The sequence below is a fragment of the Dipteris shenzhenensis genome, chromosome 21 (genome assembly GCF_047967505.1).
Source record: "Dipteris shenzhenensis isolate YYH24624 ecotype China chromosome 21, Dip_SZ_1.0, whole genome shotgun sequence".
NCBI lineage: Eukaryota > Viridiplantae > Streptophyta > Polypodiopsida > Gleicheniales > Dipteridaceae > Dipteris > Dipteris shenzhenensis.
The window spans coordinates 37,801,669-37,818,878 of NC_141616.1; the positions used below are offsets into that span (position 1 = coordinate 37,801,669).

The following is a 17,210-nucleotide window of genomic DNA, read 5'->3' on the forward strand; positions in this document are numbered from 1 at the left end:
TAGTGTTTAACAAGGTTGAGTCAATTTAGCATGGTTCAGTCAATTTTTATCTTAGTGTTTAACAAGGTTTAGTCATTATGTCTTTTTACTAGTGTTTAATAAGGTTGAGTCAATTTAACACGATTCAGTCAATTTTTATCTTAGTGTTTAATGAGTGACATACAAGGTTATATTATTTGTTCATTGCTATCATTTTTATATAGTATAACACAACCACAACCTTTATTTCTTCGCAAATGACTACTAATAGGAGTTCGTGGTATTTCAAAGTTGTCTAAATCTTTTAAATAATAAGCTCCATTAACATTTTTATTTCTATATAGTACCATTGTATATTCTTTGTCTAAAATTGGTAGTTTGCATTTTCTAGAGAAGAGAGTTCTCCCCTACGCACATGAAAAATGACACTTTATAGGAAAAAAGTGTAGCGAGAATGTAAGCAATGACAAATTCCCATAAGAAGTCACCCTCAAGTCACCTCTTCACTTTAAATGATGAAGATTCTCCCCTACACACTAGTATGATTAGTTTTTTCTACTGTGTGCTAACCTAGGAAATTGATCAATATTGCCTCCATGCTTATTAAACCATATTTTATGAGGCCCAAGGCATGGGACAAGATACTAACATTAGTTTGTTAACAAAATCTTGTATATGGGCTCTTCATGATTGCATCTCATGGCCATTTTCACTTTTTGTTATCTCTGTTTAAAGATGTCACATGTGATCATATCGATGTAGAAAGGAGGTTGGTGGGTATCACATGAATAGTCCATGTCAAGTGCTAATTATCCTATGGATTCAAAATTTACTAAAATATAACAATTTTTTTTTCATAGAATCAAAGATAACAAATATAATTTTTTAAAAGTATATAGACCTCTGTGTTGATTTCTTAACTTTAGTTAAATTTATTGTAAATCTATGGCACCTAAAATGAAGGGATCCTAGTTTCTTTATGCTTTCTATAACTATTGTGTGTCTATATGAGACATGATTATGGAGAGCTTGCACCACACTTACATGCTAGCTACTTTGTGTGGCAATGGGATTGGGCATTGATACATGCAGAGTTATGCATATGTAGGGCATATGTGTGAGAGGAGGATCAGAAGGCCTAATGGTATTAAGAGCACTTGTGCCTAATGGGAATTAAGAGCATCACGCTGCATCTCAAAACGTTTGGATGACAAAAATAACCATTTCTTTAGATTAAATTTTAGAGTTCTTTTGATTTCTCATGAAAATTCCCAAATAGTAGATGGTTTAGTTTGTGCAAGTTTAGATTTTATTTAAAATCCTTCCCATAAAATAGTAATTAAGAAACCCAATTTGATGATATCACAATAATACCAAAAATAGCATGCACACATGTGCGCGCATGCGCGCACACACACACACATGCATGCATACACACACACACCCACACTTTTTTGTATATAGTCAAATCTTATATTTCTCTATGGGAAACCTCCGAAGAGGTGAAAACCCACCATGAAGTACAAAAGTAAAAAGATAACACGCAGACCCCTAGGAAAAGCTTGGAGATTAACTGCAAACTAGAAAAGTAAAAAGTTTACAAGTCACTAGGGGGGGGCATCTAGTAGGATATCCTCCATAGTGAGATTGTCTGTGTGTAAAAATTGTTGTAAGGGAACCACATCACCATCAATAAAATGAAGGTGTTTATTACCCTTGCGATTCTTTTTGAGACAAGTGGGCACTTGAAATTTTTGAAGAATCCCAATTTCATGATATCACAATAATATAAAAAATAGCACGTATACGTGCACGCACGTGTGCACACACACACACACACATGTGTGCATGCATGCACACATACACACACACACACACACACACACACACACACACACACACACACACACTTTTTGTTATATAGTGAAATCTTATATTTCTCTATGGGAAACCTTTGAAGAGGTGAAAACCCACCATGAAGTACAAAAGTAAAAAGATAACAAGCAGACCCCTAGGAAAATCCTAGAGATTAACTATAAACTAGAAAAGTAAAAAGTTTACAAGTCACTACGGGGGCACATCCAATAGGATATCCTCCACGATGAGATTGTTTGCGTGTAAAATTGTTGTAAGGGAATTACCACATCACCATCAATAAAATGAAGGTGTTCTTTACCCTTGTGATTCTTTTTGAGACAAGTAGGCACTCCAAATTTTTGAATCATAGGGGCCAAAACCTATCACAACCAAGGATGGAAAGTGTCCAAGGAAAATGGACACACACACACACACACACACAAATGCACAAAGGAACGTAGATAGACATGCATGCTCTCTCTCTCTCTCTCTCTCTCTTGCTCGCATGCGTGCGCGCACACACACACACACACGTGAGTGTGCATGTGCATGTATGCACACACACACACACACGCGCGTGCATGTGTGTACACACACACATGTGCACATGTGCACATGTGTGTGTGCATGCCTACAGTTGCATGTGCATGCATGTGTGTGTGTCTGTGCACAAGTGTGCATAGACATCCATGTGTGTGTGAGAGAGAGAGACAGAGCATGCACACAAGTGTGTGCATGCATACACACACATGAGCATGCATGCATGCATGTGTGTGTGTACATGTGCATGTGTGCATGTGTGTGTGTGTGTGTGTGTGTGTGGGTGGGTGGGTGTGCATTCGTGCATGCATGTGTGTATGTGGGGGGGCACACGTGCACGTGTGTGTGTGCATGTGCCTGTGCACACACGTCTTGGGGGTCCGCCTCAAAAAATTTTAGTGTACTACGTGCATTCAGAAGGAGGGGTATTTTAATATAAATTTTGAGAAATTTTAATAGGATTACAATAACATGAGGGGCTACTATATTCCACTTTAAAACAAAATTTGTTAGTTCATTATAATTCGGGGGAATTGTTTAGTTTAGGGTTTTTAAAAATAATCCTTGAATGCATTTGATAGCTAGGGTCTCTTAATAGCTCACCCCATGAGAGGCGCATGTGGGTGCATGCACATGCATGCACTCACATGTGTATGTGTCCATCCTAATGCTCATGCATGCACAAGTGCATGTGCTTGTGCATCTGCATCTCAATTTATGTGTGTGTCCCTATGCATGCATGTCTATATGTGTATATTCATACATATGGAACCCAAATATTCTATGTAAATATGATCATACATGTCATTTAAATCTAGGTAACATTTGGGACATGTATGATCATATATCCATAATCATATGTGAGGTTTGAACTATCAGACATAGTAAATATAATTATTAAAACTATATAGGCAAGCAATAAAAAAGTTAGCTAGAATTTTTTTAATGATGGATGCAATCCCTTTTAAGTAATATGATCTTTATTACTTTTTGAATATTACTTGTTTTTCATCTTTCAATATTAATATGGAACAATAGTTACTAGTTGATACATTTATGGATCTGTTAGTATCCTAGTGGTGAGTTATCAAACTATAAACACAATCTAGTTTTTCAAAGCATGTTGTATATGAAAGCACATAGGCAGTTGTGAAAGGGGATCCCTTACGTCTGTAGAAAAAATGCCAGGTTATTTCTTCTTGAGTAGGATCCTAAACAATGAACCAAGGTGTATCTTCTTAGAATACCTTTTGGGCTCCTAATAATGAATCATAGTGTAAGTTATCTACTAAAATTTAATGTTCCAATTACTTTAGTGCCTCAAAAAAATGATTCTATGAATTGTGTGTAGTATGGGCCATGGACAATTTTAAAATGGTTAGTTGTTTCAACTTTCCATCATGGGAATCAAAATCTATAAGCTTGGAAAAACATGTTACGTAAACAAATATTCAAGCTTCAAGGAGAAAATTCGCTTAAATTCTTATTATAGATTTCACCTACATAAAATGAATGGAGTTCAGCTTTATTCAAGTCCTCCAAAGTGAGACCACGTTTGTACTGAATTCTCCACTATGCAAATTAATTTTTGTATGACTATCTTCAAGATTTAAATTACAAAATTTCACGAATATTTCTCCCCTAAATATGTCTGCTTCTTTGTTATACTAATAAGGAATTCTCAACATAAAGACAAAGGCTTGCTCAAACTAAAAACGTAAGCAAACCTTCTTGAGCTTGGTTCTAAATGTGCCATGATTAATATTTAGAAGGTCTAATGAGTGCACCAAAAAGAGACGCATGATTGGCAATTGTATTCTTATAATGCCAAAGTCAAAGCCCTTTGATACGTCTTAGACCTTTAAAAAGTGAAAAAGGGATGAGGATGACCTTGTGGTCCAAAGATATGTGTCCCACTACTCATTCACGTCAATATATATAAAGCTCCCCTTTAGTTCCCTGAAGGCATGAAAATCATAGGTTGGCTAAAGGGTCCAAATTTTTGATTTATTCTCCTAAAAGTACGTAGGATGAATGGTGTGACATTACTTTCAAAATCGCACATGGGAAGGAAGAATGTCCTTTTAAATAGAGTTTGCTTATTCAACACGCAATTGTGGGGTGATATTTTTTCAATTTGGCTCATAAGTTGAAAAAGAAAAAGGAAATTACATTTGCTCCATGATTGTGATGTCTTAGTGAAGGGTAGGCTTTCATAGAGAAGGTAAGGAAGAAAGAAATGGGTTGTGTGTTTGATGAGATGACGTTTGATTCCTTCCATGATTCATGGGGGTTATATGGAGGCAAGGGAGGAGGGCTAAGTGTTTGCCGACGCAAACAAGGTGGCTAAGATGCTCATAGGCCAAGGAGTGTTAAGATTGTGGCCTTATGAGAGGGTGGGGTCCTCGTTAATTCTTCTTTTTCTTTTCCCACAAAAGGGGTTGTAATGGGGTGGGGAGCACTTTCTATTCTTTTGGCGATTAGCACTGAGTGATGGATTGGGAGAGGGAAGGGCTTATGCCGACGGAGAGGAGAAGAGGGGAGATGCCCAAATGCAATGGCTTGGGTGGTGGAGGTTGTATCCCACTAGGTGTGATTGGGAGGACAAGATGCCCTCACGAACATGGAGGCACAACCCCATGGATATGGGAGTCCACTCTTTTCATCAAACTTTTTGCAATGTTGATTTGAAAATGAAAAAGGTTTGAAGGACGTGGGTGCATTTTGTTTTTGCCTTGTGGAAAGGTAAACTCCTTTGCACTGCATTCATCTTTTTCTTCTTCTACTGCTCCTTCATCTTCATCTTCTTATCATATAATGTTCTAGGGAAGCTTCGCCATAGCCATAGCCATAGCCATAGCCAGAAGCAAGAAGCCAACACCTCGCAAGCCTCTCTGTCTGTCTGTCTGTCTCTCTCGTTCGACCTTCTTAGAGCTCCAATTCTAACCTCCAATGAAGCTGTGACGCATATTCTTCACCACTCTCGTCCCTTCGTTAGCCTCCCTGTCTCCTCTCGTTTCTATCCTTCTCACATCTGGCTTGTTGCTCCTTCCAGCGAATCGCCATCACTCAGACCGGAGATTCGACCCCATTTGACCTGGTGAATTGTAATATTCTACCATCCACCATCGTATCTTGCTATTCTTGTTTTGAATTCTGCGTGGCAACCTCGGATTCAAATTTGGGTAGTTATCCCCGGACTAACAACGTGAACTCGTAGCCTTCGCTTGCTCTGCCTTCTTTTTGTCTCTGTGAAATTATGGCGACAATTTTGTAAGTAACGCACGCGACGCAATTCGTTGTCTGCGCAGCAGATGTATCGACCACAGTATCTGAACCCAGAGCTGCCCATCAACCAGTCTGTCAGATCCCCTCAGCGTGCAGGTCTTTGCCTGGCCGGAACCAACTTCTCTGGAGATATTGCCGTCATGTGCTCGCCTGATCCCAAACCACGACTGCGATGGACACCGGAGCTCCACGATTGTTTCGTTGACGCCGTCACTCAACTTGGTGGTGCTGATAGTAAGTGCATCTTTTCGCATTGGAGGAGCATCCTTCTCTGACAAAAGCATCATCGTCCTCACCCTCTGCTTTCAGACAGGAAAGGACCCTCGGTCCCCAGGGCTCTGCTACATTTTTTAATAATACATACTTATTTCTTAGGGCTTGTCGGATTTTTGCTTGGAGAGGAAAGCGCCGTGGGTCCGTGACCCATCTACGGTCGTATGCTGTATTCTAAGTGGATGAAGCCAGAAGGATCATGATCAGATTTCCTGAATTCAAAGTGCTACTTTTAAATTGCAGAGGCTACTCCAAAGACCGTCATGAAAGCAATGAATGTGAAAGGACTAACGCTGTACCACTTGAAAAGCCACCTTCAGGTAGCTTCTCTGCTGAATTCCAATGTATAGGCGTTAAACTAGAGAATTGGATCACTTCGATGTCTGAAATGCAAGCGTTTTTCTCCTTATCAGAAATATAGACTTGGGAAGAAAGCTCAGCGCGAAACTACAGTAGAATCCAGCAGAGATGCAGGTGTGCTTTGCAGTAGAAATTGTAGTCCGTACAGAGTTCTGGATTATTTTAGCTTCTTCCATTCTTTTGTTTCATTTCTTAAACGTGCCGGCCGTGCGGCTTGATTTCAGCTGGACAGTGTAATGGGGGAGCATCTGAAAATTCACCACTCAGAAACAATGCAACAATGCAAAATCGGAAAGAGTGAGTTACATCTCTTACGTGTGTACTTACTACTGCACGCTTGTTTGTTGGCCTAGAAGGCTAGAAAAGACTGAAGAGTCAAAGAATTTGAATGCATGTAGGTCATTAGAAATTGCAGAGCATCTCAAATTCGAATTGCAGAAAAGGCTGCGTGAACAGCAGTTTGAAATCGGCGTTCCACAAAGAGACTTTTCGCACCTAGTGAGTTTCCCTTACATTTCTATCGCCTTTCTAGAGCTCCCTGGATCGTCAGACTATAGTATGATCCGCAAACCTTTCGTGGCGGACAGGTCCAGAACCAGCTTCAACTGAGAATCGAAGCCCAGGGAAAATATCTGCAGGCAATTTTAGAGAAGGCGCAGGATGCGGCCTTTGCTACTCAGGCGACATGCTCGGGAGCGGGAGGACAAGGAGGGCTGGCAGACATGACGTATAATATGCCAATGGAGTACTTGACTGCGGCGTTCCCTGCATTTCTAGGATTTCCAAGGAAGGACGACGAGCGACGAATATCGCAGGCATTAGAACACTCAGGGTCCCCAGGCACTTTAAGCGGCTACTGCATGACAGAGGATGGAACGGAGGAAAGAAGCAGGAGCATAAAAAGGGCGAGGGCACTGGTCAGCTGCCAGGACGAGCTGGGAAGGTTATGGAGGAAACCCACAGGTGGTGAAACCTGCGAGGAGACGCTGGAAGGGGAGGAGGTGGCTGGCTCAATTGTTAAAGTTGGTGGTGCTCTTGACGATCAAAGCTGCAACGGCTCGATCGCCATAGCAGACCAGCTGCGCCCCTGCATGCAGCAGCTGAGCAACAGCGCTACTAATTGTAGAAGGGCAGCAATGGCGTCGCATGAGATGGCGAGCTTTCCTCAAGGTTGTGCAGCTCTTCCAACAGCTGCTGCTGTTGGAGATAAGGCCAGAAGTAGCCTCACCGCCGTAGCCATAGCTCAGGAGAAGCTACCGATGCAGGTGAACACCAGTACGTCTGGTAGTACGATGTTGGGCTGCTCACAGGACCATGCAGCTGCATTAAGTGCAATTGATGTTGATCACCATAGAAGCTGCAACAACAGGAGCAGCTCCTATATCGCCACAGGCAACATATCTTCACAGGTCCAACCCATCAACAGCATTCTCACAATGGCTGGCTTATCTGCAGAGGAGGAGGGCGATGTTCCCTTTGACTACAACAGCAGCAGCTCTATCGCCATAGCCTTGTCATCAGAGAAGGTGAGCAACAGCTCTACTGCAACTTCGTTGCATGAGGTATTGGGCTTCTCACAAGATCAATATGCAGCTATGTGCATCCCTGATCAGCCTAGCACCACCTTTAGAAGCCTTCTCCAAGAAGACAACTACCTGACCTTCAATGAGAATCCAGTGTTCGCTCCTCTCCAAAACGCCCAACTCGACTTGAATGCCTTTGGTTTATGGAAGAGATGAACCTCAGTAGGAAGGTCCTCGCCCATTATAGAAAATAAAACACCTTGACATTCCTATTGAAGTTTCTTCTTCTCTAGCCCTCCATGTCTTGAGGATCCTCTCCGAGTGTTTATGGAGCGTAACACACATAATTTCTTGAATGCTAAAATGAAAACCTTGCAGGTCTACAATCCCACGTGAAGTAATGTGGAAAGTGATGAAAAGTTGGAGGGAGGAAGTGATTTTCAAGCTAGAAGGGACATATGTATCGTCATCATACTCTCACTCTTTCGATATCTCCAAATCTATCAATGAATGTTATGATTCTAGTACCTCCCTTTTTTGGCCGTATAAAATGGTAATAAACTTATTCTTGAATTTCTAACACAACGGATTGGCATAAAATGTTTCTTATGATAAAGTTGAATGCATGCTTGTTGTTGATTTCAAAGGATGGTAGAATAACACCAAAGAAATGTGAATTAATACATCTAATCACATGTTGACACACCTAATAGCTTGAGGTGTGCCCTTAAACTATGGAACATTTAATGTTTGTTCAAACAAAGGAACCTTTTTAGATAGAAAGTTCATTGAAATCTACATGCACAATGTGGCTTTCAATACATTCAAAAAGAAGTTTTAATGCATTATAAAAAGTAAGGAAGCTAGGATCCATCCTAGATCCATACATAAGCTGAGGTGTCAATATAGTGAATAGACATCTCGTGTAGGGTCTTTTAGGATAAAACACAAGAAGATAAAGCAACTATAGACACATTTGATAGATGTGCAAAATAGTGGATGCATCTATAAGCATTGTTAGAATAACGAAAATATAGACACGTCTAATAACGTGTCTAAAAGCACGTCTATTTGTGCATCTATTAGCATGTCTATTAGTGTGTCTGCACTGTAAATTAGTCGCGATTTAGATGTAAAACAGAGAATACAAAAAGTGAGATTTTGGTGTAGGCTGATAAATGTACATCACTGCTCTCCAAACATTGCTCATAATTACCAAAGCACGTAATTTTAACAAAAACATCAATGCTTTTTGGCAAACTCACATATACAAAAATGAAGTGAGGTGAGGAGAATGAGACAATATATAAAATAGTTTTGTCAATATCAATGATGGGTTACGGTTCAATCTCATCCTCAATGAGATCAACCCTTACCAAACAATGTACCTTAAAATCCAAACCAGTGTTGAGATCTACAAATACATTCAACCCACTACTACTTGTGCTACTCATGTGCTCATCGAAATCAGCATCACCAATGGTAGGCTCGTCCTCATGGGTAATGGCCTCAATATCTGTATCTCCTATCTCATAATCATCCTCCTCTCTCGTATCACGGTCATCATCATCACCTCCATGGCCATGATCATCCTCCATATGCTCCATATTAGTAAATGTACTATACATCACTTTGAAACGTGGCGTAATAGGTATTCATGTCACTACCTATTATTATCCACACCATTGTTTGATAGACAACCTAATTTAAACACAAATACAATCGTGTTATTTTCCTTGCATCGAAGGTATCAAGTATTTAAAAGTGAGTATTTTTATATGTGTGTACAATACCTGTTCACATTGTTGCGGTAGTACTAGTGTGTCCTTCTTACTTTGCCAAAACTTTGTAGAGTTAATAGTTACAAAGCCACTTGCATGATGTTTGATTGTTGCACTAGGGCCTCGTTCCACCACATCCTTAAACCACTTTGCATCCAAAACATACACAAAGAAGCATTGAAAGTCAAGCTTAATAATATCTTGGATTATGCCTAAATAATCATCCATGGCTCCATTGGCTCCCTCAAAGCTAGCAACGATGCCGCAATCTTGTGTATTTCTCTTATCATCAATCCGCTGTGTTAAAAAATGCTTGCCCTCACACCATATAGCATTGAACATAGTATACTAAACCAAGACAAAATCAATTAAATAAGCAATCTAAATTGTTGAAAGCTCCTAATTTATGCATAACATTCTATATACTGACCTTACTCATGCATCCCCTAGCATACTCCCATTCTTCCATTGTGATATGCATCCCCTTGTCTCTCTCTGATCTCTCCATTTCATCAAGTAGCCAATCATCAAGCAGCCAATCCACATGAATATCCTTTGGAAGTGCTCTTAGATGCTGAGGGTGTGGCACACGAGATCCGTGGTGTGTACGAAAGAGGGCCCTTTCTCCTTGTCTTCTTGCCTTTGCATTCTCGTATCTTGTCACCCATCTTTTCATCACATCAGTATTAAGCATGCAATAGAGGATATTATTAAGCAACTCCGTGTCTATTACTTTGCTGCATCCTTTCCCTTGAGGCATAATAGAGGTCATCCTCAGGTCTTCATCATCTCTCCATAGTCGTGGGAGAGAGCTATCCACATCAACAAGAAACTCAGAAATATATACAAGTGACTTTTGTACTAACCAACCCTCAGCCATGCTACCTTTGGGTCTTGCATTTTCTCTCATGAAACCCTTCAAGGTCTTCATGAAGCACTCGAGGAAGAAAAACCATCGTACATGTACAATACCGCATATAGCAATCTCATCCACCAAATGCACTATGAGATGTAGTTGGCTTGTGAGAATAGAACATGGAAATGTCTCCTCCACTAAACAAACCACCTCCATTGACATAACTCGAGCATTCTGAAGCGTGGTGGTATCTATTTCCTTTGAGCTCATATACATAGAAAGGAAAAAGTACGCAATATTAGCAACATGAACACCTTGCATCCTGTAAAGTACCTCACAAGTTCGCCCATCTTGTAAATACAATATTCACATTTTGTATCCACCATAGAGGGTGGAAGATTATAATTCGCCAATATCACTAGCCATACATTGTAAGAGCTGCTTTTGAGACCAAATGGGTTCACACCGTCCATGCCCAATCCAAGTCTCAAGCTCCTAGGTTCTTCCTTGAAGCTTGGCCATGTGTCTTCAATATGCTTTCACGCAAGAGGGTTTGCGGGAGTTTTTCACTTGCCATCGGTTGATTGATGGGAGGAATGCCATGACATAAGCTCTACAATGGATTTGCACTTGAACATATGTAAGATGCGAGGGATAATGGAAAAATGTCACAGAACCTTACGAGGCACATCCAAAGTTTTGAGATCTGCTCTATATCTTGCCTCTCCACAAGTAGGACACTCTCTTCCATCCTTATGTGGTCCACAAAACAGAACGCAATCATTGACACATGCATGGATGTGCTTGTAATCTAATCCTCCAAGAGAGGTCACATGTTGCCTTGCCATATCTCTTAACGTCGGTAATTTATATCTCCCTTGGAAGCATTTTACACGTGAAGACCATAAATGAGAAAAAGCATTCGAGTAATTGACCCACTAGCATAATTCACCATGTTTGTAAAATAGACTTTAAAGCTTACTTGAGTAATGCATTTGAACTTGCTTTGCTCCATCCTGCAAGTCTAGTAACTCAAGGGAGGCATGTAGAATAGAGAATGTGCACCCCTCAAATAGTGGCGTTGATGCTGTGGTAAAAAGATCGTCCTACTCCATGCTATCATCCCTACCTGAGGATTGATGGACATATAAATCCCGCACCATATCATGAAACACCTCCTCCTCCATGACCTCATGAAGTAATGGCAAAGGGCTACTATCACCATCACTCCATGCATCTGTAATGGTCCCTCCTAAAGATCCCACCTCATATCGTTGATGCTTCGCCTCCTCACGATGAGCATAGGGCAACATATGTGGGTGTGGCACTACATCTTGTATCAAATTAAAACGGGATCATAACTCAAACACATGAATACCCATAGGTATCTCAATCAATCTTAACTCTTTAACACTTACCATGTTTATGGTCGCATCCCATTCTCCATACTTTGAGATGTGATTGAGTGTAATTCTACATGCACGATACATGTTTTCTCAACATCAATCACACATACATTTGATTTTTTGCTCCAACCACATTTCACGATGGTGGATACGGAGGGATTCATCCTCACTAAAGCTACTTGTTGAAGATGAAGACATCCTACATATAAACAACCTAAAAAATTTGTTCTTGCATGAGTTGTAAATGTCAAAACTCTGTGGAGCATCTGAAAGCATGTATGTACTATGGAGTGCATCTATAGGTGCATCTAAAACATACTTTAGATGCATTGATAGACTCGTAGATAAACACGCAGATTGCGAGCCGATTTTTGAACCTACTTTTAGCACGCTTGCTTTTCTTCACATACTTTTAGCATCGCATGGCTTGCTTTTATATTAACAGACATAGCTTTGGGCATCCACACTTATCTCCAAGCACCCACACTCATCTCCAGGCTTTCGAAATCATCCCCAAGCACACAAGAGAAGCGGGTGAACAAGGAAGAGAAGAAAGAGAAGCAAAGGGTGAACAAGGAAGAGAAGAAAGAGAAGCAGCTTTGAAGAAGGACAAGAAGCTTCCATACCTCCATCCAAGGTACGTCTCTTGACAGTTGATCTTCTTTGAAAGTTACTCTCTTTAGATTCTTCCTTTGTCGTATGCAGGGAACGGATGTTTTTGGTACTAGTGTTATTCTTTTTGGGATTGGGTGCATGTCCTTTTCAATTTCTTAGAACAAGGCATCTGTCAGAGCGTGTCTATAGAGGCATCTAACAGTGCATCTATAGACACGTCTGTCTTTTAGAAAACCATATAGTTGTGCCTATAGATGCACTGTTACATGCGTCTATAGACACGCTCTGATAATCTTATATGTTCTTCCCTTTCCCCTTCCTTTTTCTTCTCTTTCCCTTCCCCTTCCCCTTTCCCTTCCACTTCCACTTCCAAGAAAAGGATTGCATATTGAATGATGGAAATAAGTGATTGCATGAATGAAGAAAGGGATTACATGAATGATGGAAAGGGATTGCATGATTGAAGAAAGGGATTGCATCAATGATGGAAAGGGAAAGCATGATTGAAGAAAGGGATTGCATTCGTGAGGAAATAAAGGATTGCGTTCTCTTTTTCTCTCCTTTCTCCTCACTTTCCTTCTCTTTTCTCCTCTCTTTTTCTCTCTTGTCTCCTTTCTTTTTTCTCCTCTCTTTTCGTCTCTTTTATCATCTCCTTCCTTCTCTCTATTTTCCTCTCTTTCCTTCACCTTGTCTCTCTTTTATCCTCTCTTTCCTTCTCTTTTCGTCTCTCTTTTTCTCTCTTATCTCCTCTCTTTTCTTCTCTTTTCGTCTCTTTTCTCATCTCTTCCTTCTCTCTTTTTCTCTCTTTCCCTCCTCTCTTTTCTCCTCTCTTTCCTTCTCTATTTTTCTCTCTTTTATCCTCACCTTTTCTCTCTTTTTCCTTCTCGCTTTTATTCTCTCTTTCCTTCTCTTTTCATGGTAATTTTCCTCTCTTATCTCCTTTCTTTTTCTCTCTTTTTTTCTCCTCTCTTTTCCTCTATTTTCCTCTCTTTTCTCCTCTCTTTCCTTCTCTCTTTTTCTCTCTTTTATCCCCACTTTTTCTCTTTCTCCTCTCTTTTCCTCTGTTTTCCTCTCTTTTCTCCTCTCTTTCCTTCTCTCTATTTTCCTCTCTTTTATTCCCTCTTTCCTTCACCGTGTCTCTCTTTTTCCTTCTCTCTTTTATCCTCTCTTTCCTTCTCTTTTCGTCTCTCTTTTTCTCTCTTATCTCCTCTCTTTCCTTCTCTTTTCGTCTCTTTTCTCATCTCTTTCCTTCTCTCCTTTTCTCTCTTTTCCTCGTCTCTTTTGTCCTCTCTTTCCTTCTCTCTTTTTCTCTCTTTTATTCTCACCTTTTCTCTTTCTTTCCTTCTCTTTTTAATCCTCTCTTTCCTTCTCTTTTCATGGTAATTTTCCTCTCTTATCTCCTCTCTTTTCCTCTCTTTCCTTCTCTCTTTTTCCCCATGTGAAGCTTCAATAGCCTGACATTAAGCAAGAAAATACAGACTTTTGTCACTCTAATTCAAAGAATGCAGGAGTCTATAAATGCTTGCTCAATGTCAGGCTATCACTTGATTTTTTCTTTTGCATCTCGTGACAAGGGCATGCTCGATGGTAATCTTCTTCTTTTCTTTTCTTCAGTTCATCATGTGGCCAAGAAGCTCTTCAGCCTCACCTGACTTCGGGATGCCATCTTTTGGGAGTTATATAACATTTTGGGACACCCTCCCACTCCTGCAGAGTTATACACATATATGATGGGTACTACAAACACCCCCATGAGTTGGCAGTACAGACTCCAAACCACCCCAATCCCACACCAGCAAAGATTACCCCAGCAGAGTCGAGACATCCCAGCCGGCCACAAAGGCGAGCCCCTTCTCCCCCCTGCGGCGATCAGGAGGTCCTTCTACCTCATAGAGCCGTCGACGTACTCTCCTACCATCGAGAGTCGCTTTTCCAACTATGAGTGGCTAGTGTACTGCCGTGTAGTCAAGAGCCGCTTCTCCAGCTACGAGCGACTAGTGTACTAGCTCAACACGACACAACAATAGGCGTAGTAGCAAGGAGAGTGGTGGGGGATGCATGGCACAGTGCTTTGGGAGGGGTAGTGTTGGGGACAGGGATGATTCAAATGATGCCAACGTGCCAGAGGGTGATGGTACGATTTTTTATGACATCACTCAGACAAGAGGCATCTTGATGGATGCACGGGGGAAGGACATTATGGCCTTTATGCACTCTGTAATTGCTAACAACTACAGAGATTGCTTCACTACAAAGACCATCCAAAAAAGTTGGCTGATGGGACTCTCGCTGCTATTCGCTCTAGGTATCCCAATTCACCCAATGTTCAGTTCACAGATAAATGGGCCAAGTCAAAGATTGTTACGATACTTGGCAATAAAATATCTTTGCTTAAGAGGTAGGTACTAGCCGAGATTGCCAGGCTCGAGGGAGGTCAACCACCAAGGGTCCAACCTGACACCACTCACAAGCATGAGTGGAAGAAAGCAATGAAGGTAATGAAGGCAGACCCCAGTTTGTAGCAAAGGATCTAAATCGAGCAATATGAAAGCGTGCATTTTGGAGCAGGGGGTGTTGAATCATGGGAGGCCCAATTTGTAAGTATGGATTTCAAATTATATTGTTTATGTAGTTTATTAGGAGGTTGTTTCTTTGTACTAACCCCTCCGCAAATTGTGTCATCTTGTAGCTTGATATTGTGGGTAGGTACCCTACTCCTGTTAAGACAGCCTACCACCACCACCATCGTAGAGGAGATACATGGAGGCACTTCTATGATGACGGGTTAATTCCTAAGAAGCATTATATCCGGGATAGTGGAGCATCCCCCGAGGTATTTGAAAGTAATTAAATAATGTCAATATTATAAGTAAAGATTTTGATTTTTCATATATTGATCAATACACATTGTCCCTCATTTATAGGGCCTTGCGGCTAATCAGGAGAAAGAAGATGAGGAAGAAGGGGGCAAAGAAGGGGGCGAAGAAAGGAGTGAGGATGTGGAGAACTTAGATTAGTCATAAAAAGTAGTGCTAGCTACTCTTTTTTGTACTTGAAGCCACTGGCTTGGCTTCGTGCCTCTCTTGTATATACACTCCTCTTATTTTTTTTACTTGAAGCCACAAGATGTGGCTTGGCTTTGTGCTATGTGTACATACAAGCACTTTTTGAGCTATGAATTAATATACATCTCCATTTATTTTTTTGGCTTTCAATTTCCTTGTGCAATGTTCTATCAATTGATGCCTTGTCAACTAAATGTTTTGGAGTTGTAATGTTTTATTTGGAATTGTAATTGTCGGCTATAGATCCCGAGACAAAGACATGCACATATGCACATAGAGACTTGCATACATGAGCATGATGGTAGTACATGCATGTGGTTCACTACAAGACATAGGCCCTTTTCCGACGAAAATACCGATGCTTTTTACATTAATTTTTTTAAAAAAAATGGGTGCAAACGTCGTTAATAAAGTCATTAAATGCGTTGAAAAAGAACCGTCGCTATATAGCGACGCTGCTAAACGTCGCTATATAGCGACACTAATAATCGTCGCTATATAGCGACACTAGTAAACCTCACTATATAGCGATGATTAACAGAAGTAAAAGAAAAACATTAGTGGGGCTAAACAGGGCCCTAGCAAGCCCTGTTTTGCCCCACTAATGCTTTTTATTTTTGTAATGACAAAAAAAAGTTTTTTATAACAAAATTCCCCTTGCAAAAAGGGTGATACAAAATCGCTCAAATGAAATGATCGAGCAACAAAAGCATATACATGTCGAACATATACAACATTATTTGTTACAAAATTACCCTTTCGAAAGGGTGATACAAAATTGCTCAAATGAGTAGATATACAAAAATGACATACTCCTCGTCCTCGTCTTGTTGGCCTGATCCTTGGTCCTCGTGAGCTACGCCTTCTCCTTGATCCTTGTTACGTGCATCTAATCCCTGGCCCTGGTGATCGCTCGCCTCCAGTGATGGGACGCTTGAGCTTTGACCCTAAGATTGAACCATATAAATTGAAAATTAGATTGGAATTTAAAGAATAAAATAATTTAAAAAGTGAGATTACAAGTAGGAGTAGACTTATACCGTGTGAGCAGCCACCTCAACCCAATCGACTGTCGCTCCCATTGCCTCTTGCTCAATAAACCACGGCTTTGTTCCTATGCGAAATGCGCATCGCATCTCTGCATCTGTAGGAAGATGACCCATCGTAGCTTACTGTGGATCCAATTTACGAGAGTTAGAGCTAGGTAAAGTGCATGTAATATGTAGTAAAACAAATAGAACAATACATTAAATGAGAAGAAGTAGACTTACCACGGTTGCCTCGAACGCCAACCGTCCGCCTGCACCAAAGTGTGAAAATCTACGACGTCCAGCCATCTCTTGGTAGCCCTCCTCTGATCCTTAAACATTTTGGGATGGTCTCTATTCTGCTTCTTAAAAACTTCTAATCAGCTTTGTCTGCCCATCTAGGCTTAGCCAACCCCTTTGTGATGGAAGTACGCAAAGTTGATCTACGATGCTTCAAGACCGAACCCATGCGCTCTCACATATAATTCTCATTAAACTCCCAATTTGGTGGGTTAGGGTATTTTTGTTTTTATTCATCGATGACCGCCTGCTTCTTTTGGTCATCTTCATAGCGCCAATCGAGGGAAAAGAGAGAAGAAGATGGGGAAAGAGGATATTTGCTCAAAATTTCATGATCCA

General features: G+C 40.7%; 1 protein-coding gene across 3 annotated transcripts; it reads left to right on the forward strand.

Moving 5' to 3' along the window:
• Nucleotides 1–5,223: 5,223 nt before the first annotated feature.
• Nucleotides 5,224–8,262, forward strand: LOC147888819 (uncharacterized). 3 transcript variants are annotated; one of them, XM_087392617.1, is made up of 7 exons: nucleotides 5,224–5,483; nucleotides 5,688–5,898; nucleotides 6,181–6,257; nucleotides 6,351–6,411; nucleotides 6,522–6,594; nucleotides 6,696–6,795; nucleotides 6,885–8,262. In XM_087392617.1, the coding sequence occupies exons 2-7, from the start codon at nucleotides 5,691–5,693 to the stop codon at nucleotides 8,034–8,036; spliced, it is 1,671 nt and encodes a 556-aa protein (XP_087248743.1). In that variant the 5' UTR covers nucleotides 5,224–5,483; nucleotides 5,688–5,690; the 3' UTR covers nucleotides 8,037–8,262. The 3 variants fall into 3 exon arrangements, with proteins under 3 accessions (XP_087248743.1, XP_087248744.1, XP_087248745.1); XM_087392618.1 differs by having other exon boundaries at nucleotides 5,691–5,898; XM_087392619.1 differs by lacking the exon at nucleotides 5,224–5,483 and having other exon boundaries at nucleotides 5,777–5,898; nucleotides 6,040–6,257.
• The last annotated feature ends 8,948 nt before the right edge of the window (nucleotides 8,263–17,210 follow it).